Source organism: Acanthaster planci, linkage group LG02, assembly GCF_054643075.1.
Source record: "Acanthaster planci isolate LZ-2023a linkage group LG02, COTS_SCS, whole genome shotgun sequence".
NCBI classification, from domain to species: Eukaryota; Metazoa; Echinodermata; class Asteroidea; order Valvatida; family Acanthasteridae; genus Acanthaster; species Acanthaster planci.
This window is the reverse complement of record NC_141778.1, coordinates 19,154,126-19,180,477: the sequence shown is the minus strand read 5'-3', so window position 1 is coordinate 19,180,477 and position 26,352 is coordinate 19,154,126. Positions and strand designations below refer to the sequence as shown.

The 26,352-nt window shown below is 40.9% G+C and overlaps 2 protein-coding genes across 2 annotated transcripts in view; one reads left to right on the top strand and one right to left on the bottom strand.

The window, feature by feature from the left end:
• Positions 1-359: 359 nt before the first annotated feature.
• alg5 (ALG5 dolichyl-phosphate beta-glucosyltransferase) lies at positions 360-8,601 on the bottom strand. The gene is made up of 9 exons (XM_022235920.2): positions 8,457-8,601; positions 6,973-7,153; positions 6,622-6,668; positions 5,863-5,931; positions 4,907-5,113; positions 3,977-4,036; positions 3,172-3,323; positions 2,561-2,646; positions 360-2,091 (listed from the first exon to the last, which is right to left on the bottom strand). The coding sequence occupies exons 1-9, from the start codon at positions 8,520-8,522 to the stop codon at positions 1,976-1,978; spliced, it is 984 nt and encodes a 327-aa protein (XP_022091612.1). The 5' UTR covers positions 8,523-8,601; the 3' UTR covers positions 360-1,975.
• A 1,373-nt stretch (positions 8,602-9,974) lies between these two features.
• The window catches only part of fat4 (FAT atypical cadherin 4), a 75,598-nt gene continuing 59,220 nt past the window's right edge, over positions 9,975-26,352 (top strand). The window contains exon 1 of the mRNA XM_022235916.2: positions 9,975-15,620. Coding sequence (XP_022091608.2) covers positions 10,368-15,620 — 5,253 coding nt within the window. The 5' untranslated portion in view covers positions 9,975-10,367. The remainder of the gene's footprint in view (positions 15,621-26,352) is intronic.

The window sequence follows — 26,352 nt, the reverse complement described above, 5'->3', positions numbered from 1 at the left end:
TGAAACATTAGAGAACAAGGCAGGCCCATGCAAGGTAGTCCTTATTTTTGCCGGATTTGGTTGTATTTTTGATTTTGCTGTGGTTTGTATCACACTAATTACAGAATGTTCCCAACCCAAGGTCTGATGCACCAAATGAATTGGTGACTTACATTTGACTTCTATTGGGGGAAGGGTACTTCATTCTACAATTCAAGTAGGATTCCAGAGTTAAAAGCACAATATACATTGACATTTTTTGTGTTTTTTTCAAGCTGAATTGATGCATTCAACAAATTCACTCAGTAATTGAGGAAAAATAATTGAGATAAATTTATCAATAAAGTGTTAATAATTAAATCTAATTTAAATGCAAAATATAAGCTGCACAGTTGTTAAATCAATGTTTCAAATTACTCTGCATGATTGGTTTGGAGTGGCAAACTACAACAAAAGCCTCCACCAGATCACCTCGCTTGTGATCCTTAATCAAATTTCCAAAGAAGTGACTGTCAACATTTGGCATACTGGCAATTCTTCATGGGAAGTCATAGTATGCTTGATTTCAATTCATTATAACAGGTTGGGACTTGTCTAATAAGCAAAGTTGTCCCAAATGCACTCAACAGAAAATATCCATTCATTCCTTGAATTACCATTTGTGGTTCACTTAAAAACATACTTCAATAATTTTTTTTAACTAGTTAACACTGAAGGACATCTAAAACCTTCAATTTTCAGCAAAAGTTCTACGGAGGACTGGTACTTGTTGATACAATTTGCCAATGCATATTCACAGGGGCAACTGATGGGTTAAGCCATCAAATTTCCAATTCAACTTGTACGTACAAATCCAGGAAGGCTGACCCTGTGTTTAAGTTTGCTGCTGCACACAGCCTAATGTAACAAATATCACTCCATGGTGGGGCCTTGGAATGTTGCAGACAAAGCTGTGGTGAGACTTAGGCCGTGTCCGAATCACTTGGCCATGGCCGGAATTTACATACGACTTGATGGGAACTGGTCGTGGCCACTGCCATAGGCTCGTGCGTACTTTCCGGCCGTAGCCAAGTGATGCGGACATGGCCTTACTGTACAAACAGTGTACAGATGACTCCATTTAACATTTGACACAAGTTTAAAATTGGGCTGATACATCTTGTCTTGTTCGTTGTGAAAATCCCAATGGCAAGTTTTTAAAATACACCCAACAGAACTAATGCTAGTTAATACAAAAAATTCCTACATGTGATTAGAAGACAGGGATATCAAAACGGTGAGTTGTCCAAATCCATCCCTTGACATAAATGCTCACATGGAATTGGAATTCCAGCCGCATGATGCAAGGAAGAAAGAACTTCTCTCTCAGTCTGCTGTCTGCAGAACTCAATGATTGTCAGTATTGCAGTCGAGACCTTAGTCTTGCCTCAAGACTGGTTTTGGCCGGAGAATTGTGTATGTGACATGCCAGCAAGCACAGCCAAATAGCTGTAGCAGTAGAGGGCGCTATATTCACAAGAGACAAACTGCTATAAAACCAGTCTTGCAAAACCTGGCAGGCCTATCCGAAACATTCTGAGCATACCTCACGCGCTCAAGTCACCATGCACACTGCCGAAAACCGCAACTGCATGGCGCGCAGTTTTCGGCAGTGTGCGTGCGCAATCATTCATGGTAACCTGAGTGCGCCTGCACGGTGCACCGGCCAAACAGTTTAACCAGTCTTGGGGCAAGACTACATCAAGACCTCTTAAGACCATCAGAAGACCAACACAGGACCTGCAGTCTGAATTCAACTCGCAAGGTATTCAGATCAACTGTCACAAAAGTTTTCTTTTGTCACCGTTCACCCTGTAGCTTGTGACTGGTCTTGTTTCTGGTGTTGTCTACAACACTGGTGCTTGTGGGCAGTCCTCTGGGAGTGGACTCGTGCAACTCATCATTCCCGGCCCCATAAGCAGCAATATGCAATTGTACCCGATGTCGTAGCTTATTATTACTGCAGCTTGACTTTGTCGTTGATGCGCCACACTCCCAGCATGTATCTAAGCCTGATCAGTAACAGATCCTTGCCCATCTGGAGCCAGCTGAAAATGGGCACCATCTTTGATCCTGAGAACAAGAAACCACCCCAAAATCAAGACAATTTTTGTAATGGAACAATGACAATTTTGTGTAGCAGATCACATTTTGGGGATGCTATTAACTGTTTGTTCTGGTAATTCGAAAAATGTTGACTTGACAAAAATGTTGACTCAATCTTGGACAGAAATGGATGATTAACTAGTCAAACAGAGCTCCGTTCTTACGTCATGGGGCAGATTCTGCCTTGTTCAAGTACCTTGTTGACAGCACTTAAGATTCGATAAAACACATTTGCTGGCCAACCACTACAACTGTTTCCAACCACCATAACTCCAACTGCTTCTTACTGTCTCTTCTCTACAGGTGTCTTTAGGCTTACAAACTCCAGTGCCTGGGGCACTTATGGGGAATCCATGGTTTTTCAAGCAGAGATAATTAATAAAGCAATAATCAGTTGGCGAGACGTAATGATTCTGCATTCCCACACAATACTGACCATCTATTTCATGCCAGTTTACAGCAACCTCTGTTATAGGTATCTTCAGTGCCTGAGCTAGATACAGTAACTCTACATCAAATGCCCTGTGAACAGAAAAAATGTTTAGTTATGCCACCATCATTCCACAGAGAAAAAGCAAATCCACTAACAGCTGGCTGCGAATATTTCAAACTGCAGTGTGCTAAGAACTGGAAAGGATACCAACTGACACAGCTATCCTGGTACTGAAAGATGTAGGCCAAGATCAATGCCCTTCAGTGACAAGAAAGGATGAATGACATTTTTGAAGTATGTACATTTAAATACTCTCAGAATGCAGTTTGGAATAATGGCTGCCTCACTTAAAATCTACAAAAAATCACATTTCAAATTTCAGAGCTCAAGAATACATGTGAACAAGTGCTCAGAACTCTGTCTAATGCCATCCATTGTGACTGCTAAATTGGTCAGCTGACAGGCATCACTGTATTTTTTAATCATGAATTGAAGAAAGCAAAATTCAGTTTTGAAATAATGGATGAGTATGGCGAAGGCAAGCAATCATTGCCAGGATGGAGGAATAATATACATGTACTTCTAATCATCAAAGCTCATACTGTTGATTTTACCATCTATTGACATGTAGGCTGGTGAATAACCTGGCAGCGGTTTCACGGGTCATCAACTTGAAGCCGCACTGGGTGTCCCGCACGCCGCGCACGCAGAGAAACCATACCAGGAAATGGAAGCCATACATCAGAACGGTGCGGAAAAGGGAACGCTGGAACGCAGGCAGGGAAAATTTACAGTTCATTTATGACTCATTCATTGCAGTGTTCTCTGTGTACTTGCTAAAAAGCTGAAATGCCAAAATTTTAACGCATGGTATGGACAACAATATCAAGTAAACATACTGTCTCGGGATTTCTGTTTTTAAGCAGGGAAAAAATTTAAGTAGGAAGTTGTACGAAATTGATAGCAAGAGTTCCAAATCTGGCAACCAGGTGTCTCAACACCAAACATAATTTCCACCTCATCTTGCATTTTCCTTTTAAGTCAATTCAGCTTGGGAAACACTGAAGTTATCAGAGAAAAGATAAGTTTTGATGTTGTACTTTAAACTGTTGGTGTTTAAAGTCAAGAAACGTGATAGTTGGATGCAAACTGTCCAACTAGTTTTGCATCAAATCAATGACTCGAGCACATCCCTTGTCAAATCTTACTTTGTCAGCAATTTGTAAATTGTCTCATTGGTGACAGTAATGAAAGTTCTTGGTAGGAAGAAATATGGGAACATTATTGAAAGATTCAACATTTACACACAATCAAAATTGGCAGCATCCCATGAAGAACAACAGACGACTGAAAAAAAATTTGACTTCCTCATGCCTTCAAATCTATAGACCTATGTCAAGATGTCTACAGGTAGCTTACCTCTGCAACCGATTCCTCCTGCAAGTGAGCTCTTGACCCACAAACAATGGCCATATTGTCCTGATTAATACAAAAATGAAAATGTCTGAAACTGTAACCAACTCCACGCAGTGCTTCGTCTAATAATATCTTAGTCTAATAGTTCTCTTTTAAATCGATTTTTCTCTCCATGTATTTTTTAGCGCAATCACAACCTGGGCTACAATTTGACTATTGGCTGCTTTCCACCCTGAGTTAAGTGCGCCCTCATCAGCAAAGGAGAGACAGGCTGGTGGGAAGTTTTTCAACTGAGCTCGTGCATGCACCAGGCACAAATGGGAAGGCCATACATTCCAAAATAAAGTGGTCGCTCACGCTCAGCACATCCCGCACCAAACCCGTGTAAGCCTGCATACTCACAAAGTGAGTTCCCATCAAAAGCACCGTCGTTCCATGTTGAAACACGCACTCTTTTAGTCCCACTTGGAGTGGACAGTTCGACAAACATGCCAGTAAATTGCAAAGGACATGAAACTATGCAAATAGGCAAGGCTGGATTTACATTTCTCATGACCAGACTGTGGATGTTTAGTCAAAACTTTTTCATATATGTCACACTGTATACCCGTATGCTACTTATATATACTGTGAATGAAAATCATGGTCATGTCAGGAAATGGTGGAACCAATTGCGTAACTATTCCCTGGCTTTCAAACATCACTCTTCTTAAGATGTCATTTTGGCGGTATTTCAATGAGGCTAGCGACTACAATTCTAAAATCATTACAAAAAACACAGCAGTTGCTGTGAGAAATATCCAGTGCCATCAAATCAGTGTTTTCTAATCTTTTCAAATTGAATGGTTATTAAAATACCAACCTCACTGGGAGTAAAACATCTTTGACAACTACTACACATGTTGATGTGTCAATCAGGTCCGTCTAAATTACCTTCTTTGGGTTGATTTCTTGCAGGCTCTCCTCTAGCTTCTCAAGGTCGGCAAATTTGGTGGCCCCGTCTGCATCAGCAAAGAGTACCCTCTTGCCCCGTGCACTGAGCATGCCCAGTCGCACGGCACCACCCTTGCCTCTGTTCTTGGCCAGCGTTAGTACCCGTACACGCTCTGTGCCATACTTCTTAGAATATTCCAGGGCGACCTGTTCGCAAAAAGATAACAACGACTAAACACACTGCATGGAAATCTGGAACCAGGTCGTAAATGCATAAATCTCATAATGTACCATATTCAGATTGAAATAAGGATCAGGTGGGTAACTGGAAACTCAGAAAAAAAGGAGGCAAATTCAGAATTCATAAAATTTTGTACATTATTTTCTTATTTGTAATGGTATACGTGGCAGGTTAAAAAGGGAGAAAATCAGCTAACGTGACAAAAGTTCCATGACGAAACTGTGTGTTGAATGTTCACCTTTTGTTAAAAGTTGCCACTGACTATTCTAAATCTCCCCAAATCCGACAGCTGGTATAGTACATTTCTGGGCAGTTTTACTCTGAACCGTCCTGAGTCCTCCAAAACCCAGCAATTTGCAGGTAAAATGTTAGTGTCACACATTATTCTATTTCAACAACTTTCAAAAAGCATCGAGCTACATGGAAGGTAACAGTAGCTAGACTCTACCTTCATCAATCCTTCCAAATTCTGCTAAACCTGTTAGTGTACTTTGCAGGATCTGGCACAATTAGTGTTGACAACAATACACTCATCTGTTCCGTACAAACTCATGACATGCAAGTGTGCCCTTATCAATCAGTTAAAATACTCTATATTTATGCACTGTCAAACGATTACATTTATAAATGTTATTTGTGCAGATATCCATTTAACAAAGTTGGATTGACCAACATTTTTGATTAATTACATGTATTCAATTCCTAGATGGCATACCTTGGTTGTGGAGTCTTTGCTTCCATCGTCAACTACAATGACTTCATATGTAAATGTCTCATTTCCCCTCTGTAAACAAAAATAAAGTTGCCTGGTACATAAATAAAAGTGACTCTGGAGTCACTCAAGAAATATGTAGGCCCTGTTTAAAAAGAGCAATGCCTTCATCTGAAAACATTGTCACAATATTGGCAGTTGGATAAACCGTCTGAATTTTAATCCAAATGGTTTCTGAAACTACTGACATATTAATAAACAAATTGAAAAAATTGTCTTGGAGAGAAACGGCAATTGAGGTGCTCTTTCCATACTGATAAGAAAACATAACATTTCTCTCAAAAGATCTGGCCAACTCCACAAAAGAATTTGTGTATAAAGCACAAATCCTTTTGATCTTCTTAACTGTGAACACAATCTTGTGTTTTATAATTCTTGTCTATATATGTCAAGTGGCTAACAAGTTATCAGCAGTGAGGGAGTATAAGCATGATGCGTTCGTTTTAAAACTCTGCATGTAAAACCAGCCAAAATTCATCATTTTCTCTGATTATTTCATTTTTCTGAGCGTCATATATTTTACCCACTTCAAGAGGATTCAGTCAACCTTTTCACATAAAAATTGATTGGCCCAATTCAAGGGGCCAAGCTTTTTTGCTGACTGGCTTATCATCTGATTAACACCACGCATGTGACAGGCTCTGGACCTGTCAGTGTGCTCAAACTTTCTTAAGCTTTTATAGATGCAGAATACAGTATTACCTGTTTGTTCTCTAAGAAGTCAATGGCTTCATCTAACATCACAGGCACTGTGGGGGGGAAGCAGTTGAAGAATTTTGAAACTTCAAATCACCAAAATTGTTCCTTTGCTACACTGTAGATGAAACGATTATACCTCATTTTGGTTGCTAAAGGTCAAAAAATTACAAACATGTTTCTTAAGACCTCTATCAGGCAATGCTGAAGAAAAGAACATATATTAAATGAATGCAATTCCAAAGATTAATATTTCTGTCGATGTGTGTTCTATGCTAAGGGAAATATTAGATACACTTTTACACAGCTACATGTACAAGATTAAGGTCTCCCCGTCCATTTCTTCCTGAAACTTACATCTTAATTCCTCGTTGTATGACGGAACAATGACCGATAGATCCAAAGATGATTCATCTCTTAAACTTGGAAAGGGGCGTTTTTGGTCATTTTCAGCCGTCGGATCAAGGAAGTAATTCTCACTGTCATATCGCCTCATGTCGGGCTTTGGGTCTGTTGTCATGTAGACAAAGATCACGGCCTGTGAAATTCATAGGGGAAAGCAAGGAAAACCAGTTAATTTCAGGAATGACGATAAAAACTGACCTGTATCGCAGTCAATGTCACAAGCAATGTCAATCTCTGTGAGGGAGGTTTGTGTGTGCCCCGCATACAATACTACATGTAACAAACATATTCACCAAGTGGTAATAAGTTAATCTGCAATGCAGCAGCTGAAAAATCAAACTGAAACATACAACCACACTTGATCTTTTTTTTCAAAATGAGTGGATTTCGGGAGAAAGGTTATTCAAGGAATCAGACTTTGTTTAACAATGCAAAGGCTTCATCAGCACCTACACAACTCACAGTCAGGTTTTATCCTTAATGATAATCACGTGTTGAGGGGAGATCATGACAACATCAGAATATGATCAACACAGGACAGCCAACTTTAGAACGACAAAAAACTCTCCCACTGATGGTTATCCTCAATTAATTATGCAGCATTAATTATTACGGAGCCCTGGGGGTGGTCCTTGACTGTAAACCTAGACGAGCTGGGCTTTGGCTTTAAATCACACAAAGGACTTTTTCCGTCATTGCTTATTTTCTTTTTGACAAATTATTTGGTTGGCACTAGTCTGAGTGTTGTCATAACCCAAATCAAAATCCTCGGAATTCACCTCCAAAATGGTCCTTAAACTGTCTGACAGAGAACTGGCCCCTCTTCAACTGCCAAAACTATTATTAAAGTGTTCCACCTTTTTTCTTTATGTCCTCCAAGAAAACCACAGTAAAGGTAAGAAACAGACTGCAAAGGGTTTCAAGTCAACTCGGACCCAAACCAACTCGGACCTAAGCCAACTCGGACCTAAGCCAACTCGGACCCATGCCAACTGGGACCCAAACAACTCAGACCCATGTCAACTCGGACCCATGCCAACTCGGACCCAAACTAACTCAGACCCAAGCCAACTTGAACCCACTCGAAGTTAACTCGAACCCAACCCACGGAATGTTTAGTTTCTGCCTGATTAATTATCAGAGTTGGTTAAGGGTCCGAGTTGGTCGTGGGTCCTAGTTGGCATGGGTCTGAGATGGCTTCAGGTCCAAGTTGGCATGGTTGGAACCTGGGAGTGGAGTGGACGTCAGACCCCACAGTTCTGAGGGTAGGCATGGGTCCAAGTTAGCATGGGTCCGAGTTGGTTTGGGTCTGACATGGCTGAGTTGACCAGGTCCCCTGCAAATTCATTCATTAATTCTTATCCATTACTAATCACCAAGCTTTAACTTCGAGATGGGAGAAGTGTAGACTAAAAACCCAAATCTGAAGTGCTTACCAAAATAAATACAACAAGAGCTCCTAACGCTACAAATTGAAGTAAATTCAGCAAAGTTAGCTCCATTTCTCCGATTTAGTGCTGTCAGTGTCACTGTAGTTGAATAGCCACGGTCTGGTTTCCAACACGGAAACACAATGCTTATATAAGAAGACGTCAGTGGTCCTAGACCATGTATCCCGTGTGCGTGTGTAGAGCTTGAAAAGGTCTTTGAAAACCCCAGTGCACATTGCATCATTTTAAAGAAAGATGTAATCTGACAATAGCGCCCTCCTTTTCCAGCTACCCATTTTATTAAATAACAGAAGGCCGAGAACAGTGTGCATGCCGGGCCGGCCGCGGTTTGGCCTCACTGAATAACTTTTCGAAAGCAGCGTATTTCGTTTTTAATTTATTCCCATTTCCTTGCCTAATCTGTATGGTTCTCATCATTCTAGTTTCGTCTTGGGATGTTAGCAAAAGTTCGTCAATTAACGGACGCTGTTCGTGAGCCCAGAATAGCACTTCGCCGGCCCCAACTGATCCTGGCCCTTGATATTGCTGAACAGAGCCCTCTTGTGGGTTACTCATTACAACCCCCCCCCCGACGCTTATTTTTTTAATTTATTGGGATACACCATGTATACGTACTTTCTTGTGGGGAAATTGTGTTTTTGTCAGGGGGGTTAAGTCATCACGCCTTGTAGGAACTCTCGCTGTTATGATTCCTTTCTACATGGTCGAACTCAACTTCTCTTCTGAAAAAAAAAATCATACCGAGCCACGATTGTAGTCTTTATTCGCCTCCATGTTTTATTCGAGTCGAGTTTCCCGGTGTGTGTGTGTGAGAAGAAAATACGCTCGGGACCATTCCACAAATCCAACACGCAAATGCCCCCCCCCCAAAAAAAACTATACAATCAGCAGCTGAAGTTGTCTAAAGTAAATGATAGTCACTTTTAAGCGAAAAGATTAGGACGCAAAAGAAAAGAAAAATTAACTCTTTTCCAAGTAACCCTCAGAAAATATGTGAAACTAAAAAAAGGAATAAAAAATTATAAACTGGTATGATATTTTTCCCTGAATGTCAAGCCATGGATACGTCCAGCCTTCCTCCGCAGTCCAACCTAAGAGTTTGATGAGTGGGGAAAAAAATAATTGATGCCTTTGAATGGAAGAGAGATTGCAATTGCAATTAGGAGAATTGTAAATTAAGTATTAAACATACTAATTGTCGACAAGACAAGCAGACGTACTTGACGCTTTCTCGTAGTTACTTGTGGGAAATTTACAGAAAATCTGGGGATAAACAACGATATTGGTGTTAGTTGATCACTCCGTCGTCGTTCAACCGTGCCGCGGCGGCTCAAACATGCCTGATGTTTCATGCACAAACTCTCGGATGCGGAGTTGATTGACACTGCTAGCGAAACTGGCAACTTTTGTTTCGCGCAAAATATAAAGCGACGTCACGACTTAAGCTCCTCCCACGCTCGCTTTACAGCGCCGCACGTATGCTCAGTGAATGAATGTGTACACATAGTGTACTGGACTTACCAAGCAGTACATGTACAGTACACCTGTGCGCGTGTCGCCATGTAGTTTGAACGTCGGTTATGTTAATGGTAGAAATTCATCAGTTTTTGGACAAAAAGTAGCTTCTTTCTTTCCCAAAGCGAGAAAAAATTTGCACATTGCAACATTTCCAACTGCATGGAAGAAGAGGTGTGATTCTTATTTTCATGTCACTGAAAATGCGAATGCAAGAGGCGAGGACGGCACAACGAGTGATTGTATATTGACAGTATATGTCATGCATTGTGCGCCCACGATAAACGGTAGCTGTTGAATGGCAACATCACTGGCGGCTCTGGAACGCTTACCGTCTGAATGCCTCGGTTGCCGCCGAGTGATTGACCGGTAGTGACGGCGATGCCGCCGCTGTTTACTGGCAGCACGGATGGGGGAACATCGCTAAGCTCTGGCGACGCCATGGAACAACTCAGAGCAGTAACACCACACCATCCTGCAAGAAACTGCAGGATTTTAACACGAAGCATGTCTTCTGCTGTTGTCATCTTATATCGTGTCACACTGCTGTGCATGGTCTTCGGCTTGGCGAGTGGACAAGGATATGAAACAGATTTTGTATTCACCGTTGACGAGGGACAACCGCCGGGATTCTCAGTTGGAACGGTATCTACAGAACCTGGGTACACTTACAAATTCAGTGATGCCCCAGCTGAATTCACAATAAATGGAGTCAGTGGAGAAATACAAACTGCAATACAAATAGACAGAGAAGTGCTTCAAAATGATGTGTTTGATATTTTGGTGCTAGCCAAGAATAATGTAACTTTGAGAACTAAACCCATTGAAGTGAGGATTACTGTTGCCGATTTGAACGACAACTCACCATCTTTTCCAGAGACGGACATTTCAGTATCATTCACTGAAAATGGACGTGCTGGGACAACAGTCATTCTTGAATCGGCCACAGATCCAGATAAGGCAGACAATGGCAGCATTGTGGAGTACTCCATCTGGGAGGGGAACTCAGAAAATGCGTTTCGTTTAGTGACTATTCCAGGCCCAGATGGCTTGCCAATATATATCAATCTGGAGACAACCCTTTCACTGGATCATGAAGTGCAGGATTTCTACCAGCTCACGATAGCTGCCAGAGATAATGGTTCACCCCCACGGTTTGGTTTTGTGCATTTGAACATCACTGTTCTGGACATCAATGATAATCCACCGATTTTTGACCAGAGTGAATTTGTTATCAATGTCAATGAAAGCACCCCGGCAGGCACTAAACTACTTGAGGTCCATGCCACAGATGGCGACTCGGGCATCAATGGTGAGGTGGAGTACTTCATTGAAGAGGAAACATCCAATTTCAATGTTGAGCCCGTCTCTGGAAATGTCACCCTTCAGCAGAAACTTAACTACATCAGCAGTGATCCCTACCAAGTGACCATCAAGGCTCGCGATAAGGGCGTACCAACACTGTATGGACGTGCTTTTCTGTCCGTTTATGTCATCGATGAGAATGACCATGATCCACAGATATCTTTCAGCTATATCCCTCAATCTGAAAGCTTTGCCACTGTCTCAGAAGGAAGTGCAACAGGTACCCTCCTAGCTTTGGTGACAGTTACTGATGAAGATCTCGCAGAAAACGGTGAAGTCAACCTGCAAATAATTTCTGGAAATGAACTGGATCATTTTATGTTAGATACGGTACAGTTTCCTACCCAAACCCAGACAAAAGTCTTCAAGATACTTGTTGTTGGAGATCTAGATCGTGAAAACATTCCTCAGTACAATCTCACACTTTTGGCTTGGGATAACGGATTTCCTCGTCGACAGACTATTGGCAGTCTACTGATCCATGTGGTTGATACCAATGATCACTCTCCGGAGTTCCAAGAGTCCGAGTACACTGCAAGCTTGAGTGAAGGCCAACCTATTGGCAGTTTCGTTCAGAGTGTGACAGCTACAGATGCAGATTTTGGTCTCAATGCCATGGTCGTGTACTCCATCACTTCAGGAAATTCTCTGGATTGGTTTGAGATAAACCCGGACACAGGACTCGTTACTACCAAGGCATTGCTGGATCGTGAAGTTTCATCTGTGGTTGAACTGAACATTTCAGCCACCGACCAAGGCCCACAACCACGTACGTCAGGAACAACACTGACAGTTATCATACTTGATGTGAATGATGAAGCCCCAGAATTTTCAAGTTCTGGGTACACTGCCTCTGTCCCTGAAAATTTAAATGCTGGATTTGAAGTTATAAGTGTGACAGCCACAGATGGAGACCTAGGATCAAGTGGCCTTGTTCACTATGCATTTACTGATGATGTCACACACCAGAACCCTGGAATATTTTCAATAGACATGAACACTGGCACAATTTTCACAGAAGCTGTATTAGATCATGAGGCAATATCTGAGTATGATCTTCAAGTTCGGGCTTTTGACTCTGGTACCCCTCCTCAAGAGTCAGTTGTCAGTGTACACATTGATGTTGTGGATGAAAATGACAACATTCCAATTTTCTACCCCCAGACCTACCTTGTAACTGTGCGTGAAAACGGACCACCTGTGAGTTCAGTTGAGCGGGTTACTGCTACAGACCGCGACAGTGGCAACTATGGAACTGTTACTTACTCCATTGTCAGTGGTAACATAGCTGGGAAGTTTGATGTTGTTGGTGCAACCGGTGAAGTGATGACTGTGGCCTCTTTAGATCGTGAACAACAGTCAGCCTACACGCTCTTCATCAATGCAACCGATGGTGGGGGCCGCATGGCAGAAATTTCGGCTGAAGTACACATCACCGTAGGGGACATCCAAGACAACCCTCCAGTATTTGATCAGTCAGTTTATGAATTTGAAATTTACGAGAATGTCAATGCCAGTTCATATGTGGGCAGTGTCACAGCATCCAGCCAGGACTTGAATGCACAGATAATGTACATCCTCTTCTCTGGTGATCCAATGAGTCAATTTGAAATAGACAGGAACACTGGCGTGATTCGTACTACTGGTCAAGTTGATCGGGAAGTGACACCAGCATACGAACTGACTGTGTATGCTAGTGTGGGAAACCTGATCGGCAGCACCACTGTGAATATCCAGATTCTTGATGTTAATGACAATGATCCACAATTTCCACTTTCCAGAGACACGACTGATGTTGTTGAGAATTGGGAGGTTGGCCGACACTTTTATCGTGTTCAAGCTACTGACGCAGATAGCCCTCCAAATGGAGATGTTGTCTACAATATCATTCAAAATCCTGGCGAAACATTTGGAATAAATCACACCACTGGATGGATGTTTCTGAACAAAGATTTACAAGTCTCTTCTCAAGATGAATATTCAGTCAAGATTAATGCATCTGATCTTGGCAATCCAAGCCGTTCAGCAACCCTTGAGCTTATTGTGTCAGTCAGAGATGTAAACAACCACGCTCCAGAATTTGCTGCCCAGCATTTCGAGACATCCATCAGTGAAACAACGGAGGTGAACTATCGCTTCTTTAGCCTGACTGCAACTGATCGTGACCAAGGGACTAATGGTCTGATCTCATACAGCATCTTGAGTGGCAATGAACGAGATTCCTTTGGTGTTTTTCCCAATGGTGAAGTTTATGTTAAGAACGCCTTGGACCGAGAAGACATAAGTGAGTACGCGCTTCGTGTAGAGGCACGAGACAGCGGTATTCCATCACGTTCAGCATCTACAGAACTGGTGGTTGAAATTCTTGATGAAAATGACAATCGGCCGTTCTTTGAAAATTCCAGTTACACCTTTTATCTGCAAGAGGGATCTGCTTTGAACACCGTTGTCGGAACTTTAGTGGCCACTGATGCGGACTTAGGTGAAAATGCCCAGCTCACCTACTCTTTTGTTGGGAATCAGACACAGTTTTCACTGGACCGAAACACTGGTGTTATCACAAATTTGGTGGGATTTAATCGTGAAGCAGAAAATGGTCAGTCAAGCTTCACATTTGAAGCAGTGGTGAGAGATGGGGGTGCCATTCCCTTCCAAGATCGTACCTCCATCACAGTGGTTATCTCTGACATCAACGACAATGCTCCTGTATTTTCTCGTTCATCCTACCAAGTGACAATATCGGAACTGGCTGAGAATGGCACCCATGTCCTGCGAGTGACAGCTTCCGATGCTGATTCCGGTGACAATTCGTACATTGTGTACAGCATCATGAGCGGTAATTCGGAGAAGAAATTCCAGATTGGTCGGACCAATGGACAGATTACACTTGTTGGGTCTCTAGACAGGGAAACAACTTCAGAATATCCACTCACCATCAAAGCACAGGATGCAGGCAGTAATCCCCAGCATAGCCTGGCAGAGGTTCTGGTGCAGGTCTTGGATGAGAATGATCACATGCCGGTTTTCACTCACGTTGAGGCTGAACTGGAGGTGATGGAGTGTCTTGCAATTGGTCAACCCATTACCATGGTTTCTGCTACAGACGCTGACATTGGGGAAAATGGACTGATCTCCTACAGCATTACAGGTGGCGATGTGCACAAAGTATTTCGTATTGATCCAGACACTGGTGCCATTACTCTCTCTAAATTACTTGATCACGAGACCAGGTCTAGTTACACTTTGAACATCACTGCAAGAGACTCTGGTGTGCCCCAGCAGACATCGGTGACATCTATTTTAGTTAGCGTGCGCGATTGCAATGACAATTCCCCTGTGTTCCCACAGCATTCAGTTGTTAAATGGATAGATGAGGAAGTTCCTCTCAACACGCTTGTCACAACTGTGTCAGCATCAGACCCTGACTCTGGAATTAATGGAGAAGTACGCTATTCTATACTGAGCCAGGAACCAGAAGGTGAACATTTCAGTATCGATCCAGGGACTGGCAGCATTTTCACAAATGCCCGCATTGACTATGAGTACCTCAAGGTGCACAACAGTTTTTTCAGACTCGTTGTGAAAGCCAGTGACCAGGCACTGCCACAGGAAAGTCGACGCTCAGCGACGACCGAAGTCGTGATCTTCGTGCGTAACATTAATGACAATGTTCCAGTATTTCAGACACACAATGCCGTGGTAATTTCCCGCAGTGCGGCAGAGGGAACTGTTGTTACCACAGTGAAAGCCGAAGATGCGGACGATGAAGACAGTGCAAACGTCACTTACTTTATTGTAAATCGCAGTGTTCCATTTGAAATTAACACAGCTTCCGGGGAAGTTACCGTCACTGGACGTGGCTTTGAACCTAACGTCCACTTGTACAGTGTCCGTATTCATGCTTCTGACAGTCAGCTTGCCTCAAACTATACCTCGCTTGTGCTGAACATTCTGGTTCTGGGGGAATCAAACAATGGACCCACTTTTACCCGCGGCGCCTACTCTGGAAGTGTATCAGAAAATCAGGAAGAAGGAACAGAGGTGGTGTCCGTAAGCGCTGGATTCAGCAGCGACCCGGATGCCAACATCGACTACTTTATCACTTCAGTCGTCGCAGGTGGCATATCCAGAGATGGAGACTTCCGGATGAATCCATCTGGTGTCATTTCAACCGGGGTGGTGCTGGATAGAGAGATGCTTGGCCAAGATGCAGTGTATGTGGTCACAGTCTATGCCATCAGTGGAACTTCAGCATACAATAGCACCCAGGTAAGTCATGTACATGTACTAATTTTTTTTTTATGTTTTGATGGTTGGTCACTTCTCGATTGGTTGGCATTTTCTTGCTCTAAGTTAAGAAAAAACAGATGGCTCAAAGAGCTGACTAGAGTGACCAGAAAATTACAAAGCTTTAAAGTTAAAGGTCATTACATGTATGGGTTGTGGCTTTTTTCTGGAAGCAAATGTAGTACGCATATGAGAAAAAATTAAATGAACAAACTGAAAGTCTTTTTGTACGTGTACTAATGTATCATGCAGAAAATATTGCACACATGGACTTGTGTTCCACTGATGCAGAATCGTCATTCAGTACAAAGTGTGATCACAGAAGGAAAGTTGTATGCTCAAAAGTTTTCTTGACAAGTTGATAGATTTAATAGTTTTGTGGAAAGATGAGCTATATAAAAACATGTACATACATGTAGATGTACATGTATGTGTGTAATCGGAATTATTGCTTGAGACTAACTTTTATGAGCATATCAGCATAAATGCCACTCCCCATATTTAACATTGTCCCTTTTAATATTGGTGGGAATTTTTTGTTCATGCATATCATGAAATGCAGCCAATTCTATCCCCCTGCTTTAAGATTACTGCAGTGAATAACTTCATTTCTGACGTTTTTACAATATATCATTTTGCACATCTGTACTTGAATCACAGGGAATCTTTTCTACAAAGACAGGTTATGATCCAAGTTTGTAGATGTGTGCTGTTTTAAACAGCTGCAGACACACTGAGATTACAAAATAAGGCTTTTTGTAAGTGCCCTGTAAATTTTGGTATTACTGAATTTTTTGGGTGTCAAGATTCTTGAAGGAAATGATTTATACTTTCCTGTTATTAAATTTAACTTTACTGCTTTGTTACACGATGCCAAAAATCATCTACTGTCCTACAGAGGGCATGCCATACAAAGTAATTAATCCATTTGTTACCTACCATTAGTGGGAGTTTCAAAGCAACTTTCATTTCCTTACCTATATGGGTTGTAATAAGTTCCTAACTTCGCTTAACAATTCTGTCTTTAAAACTCACAGATTTGGAAAATGCAAAATTTTTATTCAATTTCAATCGCACGTAGATGATATTGTGGCACCTCAAAATCTCACCTTTTATTAGGAATTCTTTGTGTGATACATATCACCCCGGTTGTTCAACCCAGAATGGCCAAAGATATTATTCCAGTTGGACTTTTGTGGTGTTCACCGCATCAAAAACTGTCTCCAGTGCAGCTGATTTCTTTTTGTCCCAGAAATTTACCATAACTCTACAGTTCTGCTACTAAGAATTATGGCTAACTTGTTAGGCTGGTGGATTAGTTGGTTAGCATGAACTCAGCCATCCATAACCGATGTTGACCCAGCTTTTGCTACCCCATTGCTTTTGACGGGTTTTACTTGGTACAGCTTCCAAATACAGTTCTAGGGCATTGAACTGTGCAGGAATGTTTTTTCGCTTCCTTATTCTTGGGGAAATGTGCTCTTGGAATTTGAAGATTTGAAGAAAAAATAATTTCCCTTGAAAAAAAAAAAACAGAAAAGGAAACAGGCTCAAATGTAATTTGTATGTGTTCCCCATAGACGTGTGTGCTTGAAATTGTGTATAGTGTAAGAATCTTCCCTCTTAGGGTATGGGTATCTGTCATATGCAAATGAGGAGTATGATCAATGTCCCTATTATTCACATTTGCATTGTGAGAGAGAAGCCTCATTCATCATGAATAGAAGTGACAAAGACGTACACTGTGGTCGCACAGTATGAGCAAAGTAAATTGATTTTTTCACCTCCCTCTGGTGATCCACAAGGACAGACAATGCCGTTTTGCACCAACGCAATATTGTATCAAAGATCTGGGAGTTTTACCATACGCAATTCACAGCGCTGTCCAGTTGAAACATTTAATGACCATTCTACCACAGTTCTCACAATTGCTGCATGCAAGCTATTAAGATATTGCACTTTGAAGAGTGTTCCCCTGCTGTACATGTACATGTAAAGGAAGTTAATGGCAGCCCATTTATCATTTGAGAACTGTTATTTGTAACTTCACAAGCAAACAAAAACCACAAACTTTATTGTTTGGAGTTTTCTGGTAGTTATGGTTCATAGCTGTGCAGACTCCCAGCAGATTCCACAAGAGTCATTATCAGCAATCGTGACACCAATGATGATTAATTTGGCTATTTAAGTCCTGGGGGGCCACCTGAATAGAGATAAGATACAGACACCTGTTGAAACTCTAATTTCTTTTCTGTTTTTTTTTTTTTAACAAGGATTATTTTTGCCACGATTTGCGATGAGGAATGTTCACTGCTTCATAACTCTGGCCAATCACAACAAATATTTGCCCTCAAATTTGTGCAGTGCGCATCAACAGCCTATTGCCTCTTTAAAGAAATTCCCTGGAATCGGGGCATGATATCATCTAATAAAAGACTTATTTTAGAGAGAGTGCAGTGTGGAGGCACAGTGGCCAGTCATGCCAAAAATCAGGGCAAGCTAACAGTGCATCGCCCACCAGTATTCTGTGTCCCACTGTTGCCAGGTGATCTTCAAGTTCATTCTGTCTGTGTCAGTGTCATTTCAGGCACTACACCTGTATTGCATTGCACTCACTGGTGCCGTGCACATTCTGGTTCCAGCGGGGACCCCAACATTTAATAAATTATTTGGACAGGATGGGTCATTGATGTCAAGTCACAGGGGTCACCAGGCGGCGCATCTGTCAGAACAAAGAAGGAAAGGAGTGATTCAGTTGAATGTTGTTTTGTTCACATGGAGCCTACCATCCTTTTAGGTTTCTTTTCGTATGAATAATTTGATTAACAGACTGGAAGTAGAAGTTGATGTTGTTTGCATTCATAATGATGACAACAACAGCTGTAACGGTGGAAAAGGATGAATTTACAGCTTAACTAATTTTTAGTATTTTAAAATAAAGGACAATATTTTCCTCTCTTGAAGTTTGTGGGAGGTACGTTGATGTGGTTACGTGTACTTGTACATTGAGACACCCATAAATTTTGACCTGATTTATGCATGTAAATTTGTCTGCACTAAAATAGGGAAGACACTGAAAGCTACCCTGCTTGTGAACATCACGAAAGTGCCTGTGGCCATGGTGTAACCTGGACCCACTAGGCTCTGTTCATTGTAAGCTGCATTTGCATCGTAAATCTGTCCAGCAGGTTGTGCCAAACCCTGAGACTCTGGTGTTGATCAGTTTGGAACTACATGTACATGTACCTGTACCAGTGTATTTATTGGAAATTCTTGGAGAGCAGGAAAGGGAACGACATGTACATGTACTACATTAATCAGCCATGTGAATCACAAAAATAGAAAATAGTGTGATTGTGTAAGAATACATGTGTGATGCTGTACTCACCATGTACATGTATGTTTACGTACATGTAGGCCTACATGTACATTTGCATGTGCACACATGTAGGCCTATTTATGTAATTGTGCCGAAATAAATAATTTGTGCTACACTTTAGAACTTGCAAACATGTACTTGTACATGTACATGTAGCTGCTTCTTAGCATGTTTGTATGATGGCTAGACTATTACTGGTATTTGTGATAGGAAAGACTTCATGTATCCGCTTCAGCCTTGCCCTGTACAAATGCATTTCATATACTTGGCTCTTTACTTGCGGAGAAAAAATACATGTACCAGGTAATTCATGAAGCAGTTTACAAAGATACCTTCAGACTAACAGTGGCAAAGCATACCTGTAGGTGTATGAATATATGCACATTAACTTGTGAGGAATGCCAACACGAAACCGTGCCAAAGTTGCCCCCACTTGATATCAGGTACCTGTTGTACATGCAAAGTGTATTTGCCATGGATCTTTCACTGACTCGCTAATGGCAATTACAAATGACAATGCATAATGTTGCTAAAAGCTTTGCCATGCTGTGTGTAGGCCCAGCACGTTTCTCAAGCTAAGACTGTCAAAGGACAAGGCAAGAAAACCCCTTGAAAACAGGGCCTTTTTTTACCTACTGAGATCTGTCCTAAAGAATTAAAGAGCACTGTAACATCCCTGACATCCCACTATAAATTCAGACGTGATCTTTTGTTCCTTCCCACATCCAAGCCTCTGCCGGTCAAATCAGCCTGCTTTCAGCGACCCCCCTGTCGAATCCTTTTACTTTGATTTCACTCTAGAATAGACACCAATGGTTAATGTTTCGTCTACTACCTTGAGGGCTTAGCAAGAAGTTTTTTCCTAATCTAGAAACCTGTACACAGTGTATGTGTACCTTGTACTGGTATCTTGCATAGAATTCTTGACAACAATAAGACTGGAAGTTACACTAACTTGCAGGTAATAAAGCAGTGCCCTCAATAGTTTACATGCACAAAACACCCTCCACCCCAAAAATCGAAAATACCGGTAATAACCATTAGTACAAGTGTGTATACCTGCCCCCCCCAAAAAAAAATTAACATGACAAGTACATGTATAGAATTTCTCCATGAAGAATAATTAACAGTTGGTTTAGGTATTTGATCCAAAGGCTGCAAAAGATGTACACTTGACAAATACTTGCACAGTCAACGTTCTGTATAACAAAGTTTAAGGTCCAGACAACTTACATATTTTGTTATGGCGAGTACTCACTGAAAAGAGTGGAGAAACAAAAAAAGACATGAGAGTTCCAGAAATTGCGATTCTCAAAATGTGCTCTTGATCACAATATTTTGTTGTTATAGTGTTCTTCATAATAAGAGTCAACTGTATTGCAGGCTTAAATTGATAATCCAGCGCCATTAAGAAAGTCTGATTCCCCTTGGCATAGCCTGTTCCATACTTGTAGAGTGTACATAGTAGTACGCTGTACATGAATTTATGCCCTGAATTTTGCACACAATCCATGACAAAGCCAATCCAGGAAGTTGTTGATGGAAGTAAGTATGTAATGAGCCTTTTCCATTATTGCTGCAGACATTACATCAAGGTACATGTACATGTACTAGTACAAGTAGTTTAGCAGTAACCCATATTCAGGCCTGGTGCAAATGTACAACATACCAGGAACTGTACATGTAGGCACAAGAAATGTACAAAGATGGTATGACACTTCATCTACAGTGTAGCAGTGCAGTGTGTTCTGTGTGCATTTACCCTAGTTCAGTTTTATTAAAGGCCCAGATCAATGCAGACCTCTGTTTTTGTAAGTGACATTCACTCTTTCGCCAAAAAGGGGTTGCGTGTATTTCTGCTTGAGTCATTCCGTTGTTCACTAAGACCTCCTGGTTTTGTTGGTATGGTTGACCGACTCAGTTCCACTTTCAACATCTGTGCTTTTGATGAGATGTTCTCTCTGCGTGTTTGTGTCAAAATTGATAAGAACTTGCAGAGCAAATGAAGACCTTTCCCCTTTGAAAATATGCCCACAGGAAAAAGTGACTGAAATGAGTTGAAATATTCTTCCTCTGCAACGCCAGTTTCTAAACTCCCAATTATATGGCTGCTGTCGGTCATTTGTGTGGTATTTGGTAACAATACCCGGCCTCTTACTCACACAGTACAGAACAATAAGAAGAGCTTATTCGGATATTGACTCAGGCCCTGCTACCAGTGTATCCAGTAGGGTAGGTTTACTAGGAACCAGCGTGAGTCCATAGGTGTTGTTGGAAGAACATTTGCATGAGAATAGACTGGCTGTTACCAGCAAACTGAAAAGGTGGCTGGGGTAGACTGTTAAACCAACAAGAGCTGAGTGTTGATAACTTTTACACAAACTACACTGATAGGCTAGTAGGACCCTGCTTGTGCACGCTCTCTCTAGAGTACTGACACATGTGGGTAGGCATTCACCGAGTTCAGGAGACAAGTTCTTTTGTTAGGGAAATTTGAACTGAGCAGTGGGCACATTTCTGAATCCCCACAACATTTTCAGTCCCAGCAAAATAGGTGAAATGTCAAGTGTACATAAGTACATGTATGTCCCCACAACTACGGTGCAGAAGTAAATGTTCTTGTACACATGTATGTACAGTACATGATATTCTGTTTGCATATTACAAGAACCTGAATGACTCGTAATGTATACATATACATGTAGACAAATGCACTGTGGCAATATGTGAACTGACATACATGTACGGTACAGTTTAACATTTCCTATTTACATGTGTTTTGAAGACTGCATTAATATACTGGTAGTACAATATCTACAAGTACATGTAAGACATTAAATCATAAGTTACTGCTAACAGTGCAGTGTACATGTATGCACACATGTACTGGTACATTTGGTTTGCCAGTAATACCAAAATCATGTAAAATTTACAGGATCTCTGGGTGGTCCTACGATTTTCAGTTTGTTTTTTATGACCAAAGAAAGTTTTTACAATTTCGTGTTGTACATGTAACTTCATCAACGGGTTGCCAGACTCATCATTGCTGTAGGCAGCAGACGTCAGAGACTTAGATGGACATGATCTTGTACTGCTGCGTATGGCATGATCGTTTATAATATGCAGATTTTATGAATTGTGTGCGTTTATATTTCTGTGATCGCTTGTTTATCAAATGAATGATTATCATGGCATGAAAACGTTTGTTTTGTTTGTTGTGCTTGTAATCTTTTGGGGGCTTGCGAGTCTTATTTAGTCGTAGAGCAAAGACCCATGCTTTAATCCAGCAGGCAACTTCTATCTTTTTTACATGTACATGTATATACCGATTTTCGAGCTAATTCAAACCCTCAGGAATGTTCAGTGGAGAATGGCACCACAGGTCCTCAGGCTCCATGAGTTTTCAACAGAATACCTAATTGGGGGCTCTACACCTTTCTTTCCCTCTTTATCCCTGGCCCGGGGTTGCATGAATCATGGTAAGAATCCAGCTCTGACTCTCCTGGCTGGATTCTCTCTCTCTATCTCTCTCTGGTGTTTCTTTTGTCTGAGGTGGAAACATCTGGCGTGTATCTCAAGGTCCTGGAGTGGGGATTGGACAGGCTAAAGAAGCCATCTTAACTTGTTGATCTGTATGTTATAATTGAGCTGTGGTCAGAGGTCCTGTAACTGCAGAGATTCTTGACTATGGAAGAATCCACACTGGATGAGGTTGTGTCAGTTAGTGGGTGGGCTGGAACGTCACCTTAATTTGGTAGTTTTACATAATGGGGATGAAAGTGGTAGCTCTTGCATATTGTCCAGAGCCATAGTGTTTGTGACTGCTCACTTACTATGAGCATGCTATGAGGGTAATTCCAGAAATTAGGGGTCCATTTTTTTCGTGTCCCTGTCACATCTGACATATGATTTTGTAAGTTCAGAGCACATTTCCAAGAGTGATAAATTAATGCAAATTACCTGCCAAACAAATGGTAATAGTTTGCAATCAATTCCGGTGATATTTCCGTGTCAAATAACAAAGGTCAGATGTAAACAGGGACACAAAAATGTCACACTGTTGGACCCTTAACTTCTGGAATTACCCATGCAGAAATTATCTTACCCCTGCCAAGCTTAATGCAAGAAGATTCCTCCTGTAATTTTACCAAGGGGTTGGAATATGTACATGTATCTGTACACGCCTTTAAAAAGCTTTTACAAGTACATGTATGTTACAAGAACAAGTACCTGTGTACAGATGTTCAGGACCTGCACGCAACTGTACAAGTAACAATACTCACTGAAAGAATATTGGACACCCTGATAAACAAATGGCAGTGTACATTCCTATGTCTGCCGCCAAGGTTGGTTTTGCATTTTGAGTGTAAAGTTGTAGTTCTGTTGGAATTTGTAAAATCTACAATGGTGCTTATTGGGTCCAACGTAGGTTTTGTTGGTATTGAGTGGGGAGACACCTGTTTTGTTAGTTGTTATTCCCTTTTATGCATTTCATCAGTTATGCCTTGGGTAACCTTTTCACTAGTTTTTGACGGTGCCTCAAGTACATATGAACACTCCAGTCCAAGGATGAGGTACATGTACGTTTAGAGAATTCACATCATAATGTGGCTTGTCAAAGTCCAATTCAGTGAAAGAGTTGAGACTGATTGTAAAACGATCCAATCCAAAAATGCATGATGGGTTTTGACCCTGAGATCTGAGAGGGTATGGTGAAAATATCAAATATCCTTTGTAGGAGGTACATGCATAGACACAGTGTCCCACTTCATCAGTGACAAAAGTCTGAATTGATATGATCTAACCCCACACACTCAAAGCTTGTCCCAAAAACTGGGAAGAATTCCATATTGGACCAAAACGGTTCTTTGAGTGCCATAAACACCAGTCAAGTTCAGAAAGGGCCACCTATTCATTTAAACGATCAAGGCAGTGAAGTTTGTGACTGTTTAAACTCTTCGTCAATGAATGAAAACTATTTGGAAGTTTTTGGAGTTAGATGAACTATAATGTTCACTTTTTTAAAATTTTGAACTTGACCAAGCTTTTCCAGACAAGTGACGGTGCTGTTAGTGTCATGTAAATCAAGTAAGTGAGGGTGCTGTTAGTGTCATGTAAATCCAGGAAGACACTGTTCAGTTTGCATGTTTTCATGTTCAAATTCTGAACCCCAGATTTGCTCTTCGAAAAATTTGTGAGAAAAAGTTGTTTGCTGGCTTATGGCCATTACAATAAATTACCTAAGGATACGGAAATCTCCAACAGAAAAGTATAAAAAATTAAGTGTTTTTGTGCACAAAGCAATGCAAATTCAGTGCCTCAGATTATGTTACGATTGTTCATGAATATGCAAATTCATATTTTAGCATAAAATCCAAAAAGGCCCAAATACAGATAAAAATAGGGAAACAAGAATTGAAAATATGGTTTATTGAAACACAAACCAGAAATTTTAAGGATTTTCATTAAGTGTTTCTATTATATAGTTCTTTAGGATCTTGGGATCACATTTAAATAAATGGGTAAACTTGTTGGTGCTCATGAAACTTTCAACCGATGGTGATCCAATATGGGAGTCTTTCCTTAAAAACTAAAGGAATAATTAAATATAAAACAAGGATAAAGAAACATTCTTTGACAGAGATAGGAAAATACAATGTTCTCAAATCTTTCAATAAAGAATAATTGGTTTCTGCTATTATCAAATTGTCAGTTTACAGAAACTATACAAAATTGTGTTGTCAAGAAATTTAAGGAATGTGTTTGTTTGGCTTGAGTTCGATCAGTTTTCCGGGAGCAGCGAAGGTGTTGTTTCTGTTCTTTAATTTCTCAGTTGTCCTAGTGCTAGTGGGAGGAGTTGTATGGGTTTCCCAAGGTGGCCAACAGATCCCAAAGCCTGTGTTTACTCTGGGAATCATAGGTGGTAGACTGTTACACCTCTGATTGCAGCCTTCTGGAGGCTGTTTGTTCATAATTACTGTGGTCACAGAAGCAGAACATATCGAGATACAATGCATCCTTAGGACGGTGAGAAACTTGGAAGTTCAAAGGTGCCCCTCAGATAACAGATATTCTTTACTTATATTTTATCAAGGAAGCAGCCTCAAATCATAGATTCTCACACAGCAATGCAGGCCCTATATTGCACCATCAAGATATTGGGATGAATATTAAAAGGAAAGCTTATTTATAGCAAAGTTATTGGCTTCTCCTTGCATTGAGTTGCAAAGGTGTGGCCTGCAGATAGTGGCCATTCCACAGCTCTGTCCACATACCAGTACAGTGTACATACTAGCATGTAGGCCCTATAAAATAGTACATGTACTTTGGATTAATGTTGAGCAGTGAAACATGCGGTACGAAAATTCAAACCCAAATATGCACCTACATGTAGTTCGGTACATGTACAGTTTACTTCAGTCTGAGGATCATGCATGAAAGCGCATGTGTAAGTGTTAGCTGAAGCAGCTTGAAAATTTGGATTGGCTTTCAGACTTTTCTTTTGTGTGAAAAAATGTATTGAAATTGGAGGATTCAAGATTACCTCAGGTAATTATTGTACAGGGAGAAATTTGACATCTAGTCAATAGGTCAGAGTTACCGATATGTATATTTCTGACAAGTACTCTGTAGTTCCAGGTTTTTTATGATACAAAATGAGAGAAAAGAGGAATTATCATGATCAGCTTTTTGGACTGAATATTTTATGCATGAAAATGCAAGTGGTGTTTTATTTCTGTGAACAAAATTTGGATGAAATGAAAGTGTTCCTAAAATTCCCCCCCCCAAGACTCCTAGTTCTTAATGACAGTTAACATATTTCAAGTTTAGCATAGAGTGTTGACTACCGGGTTTCTGCAGCAGGCGGAATACTTTAGCAAGAGAATACTACACTTTTAAATTGGGTGCAGCAAACTGTGAAATCTGTTTCATTGCCAGCAGTTCTTGCCTGGAAGGCATGGCCCTTTCCCACACTTTCTCAGTAATGGAGTATATTACTGCTGTCTTTTGAGATTGCGTTAAGGTGCATGTTCCTTTTCTACTGACTAGATAGTTGAAATGTACATGTAATGCAAACAGGCTTTGGATGTACATGTTTAGAAAAACAGAACATAAGAAATAGCTAACAGTTCTAGAAGAAAGTAAGTTATAAATGAGTACAAATGCTGCAAGAATGTACATGTACATGTAATTTGAAATTCTGGGTGGGCCCCCGCCTTTTGAGACTTAACAAATTTCAAAGCACTTGAAAAAGAGAGAAAGAGACATTTCATCTGCAGGAAGGGATTTCAGATTGAGTGAAGTCTTTAATCTGACTGCCTCCCATGGAGTGAA

Excerpts from the sequence above, each read along its gene's own strand:
- alg5 (XM_022235920.2), bottom strand. The coding sequence starts at position 8,522 with ATGGAGCTAACTTTGCTGAATTTACTTCAATTTGTAGCGTTAGGAGCT. Across the intron at positions 5,114-5,862 it reads GCAAAGACTCCACAACCAAG|GTCGCCCTGGAATATTCTAA; the intron begins GTATGCCATCTA and ends TTTTGCGAACAG. Across the intron at positions 3,324-3,976 it reads AGGAGGAATCGGTTGCAGAG|CGTTCCCTTTTCCGCACCGT; the intron begins GTAAGCTACCTG and ends CCTGCGTTCCAG.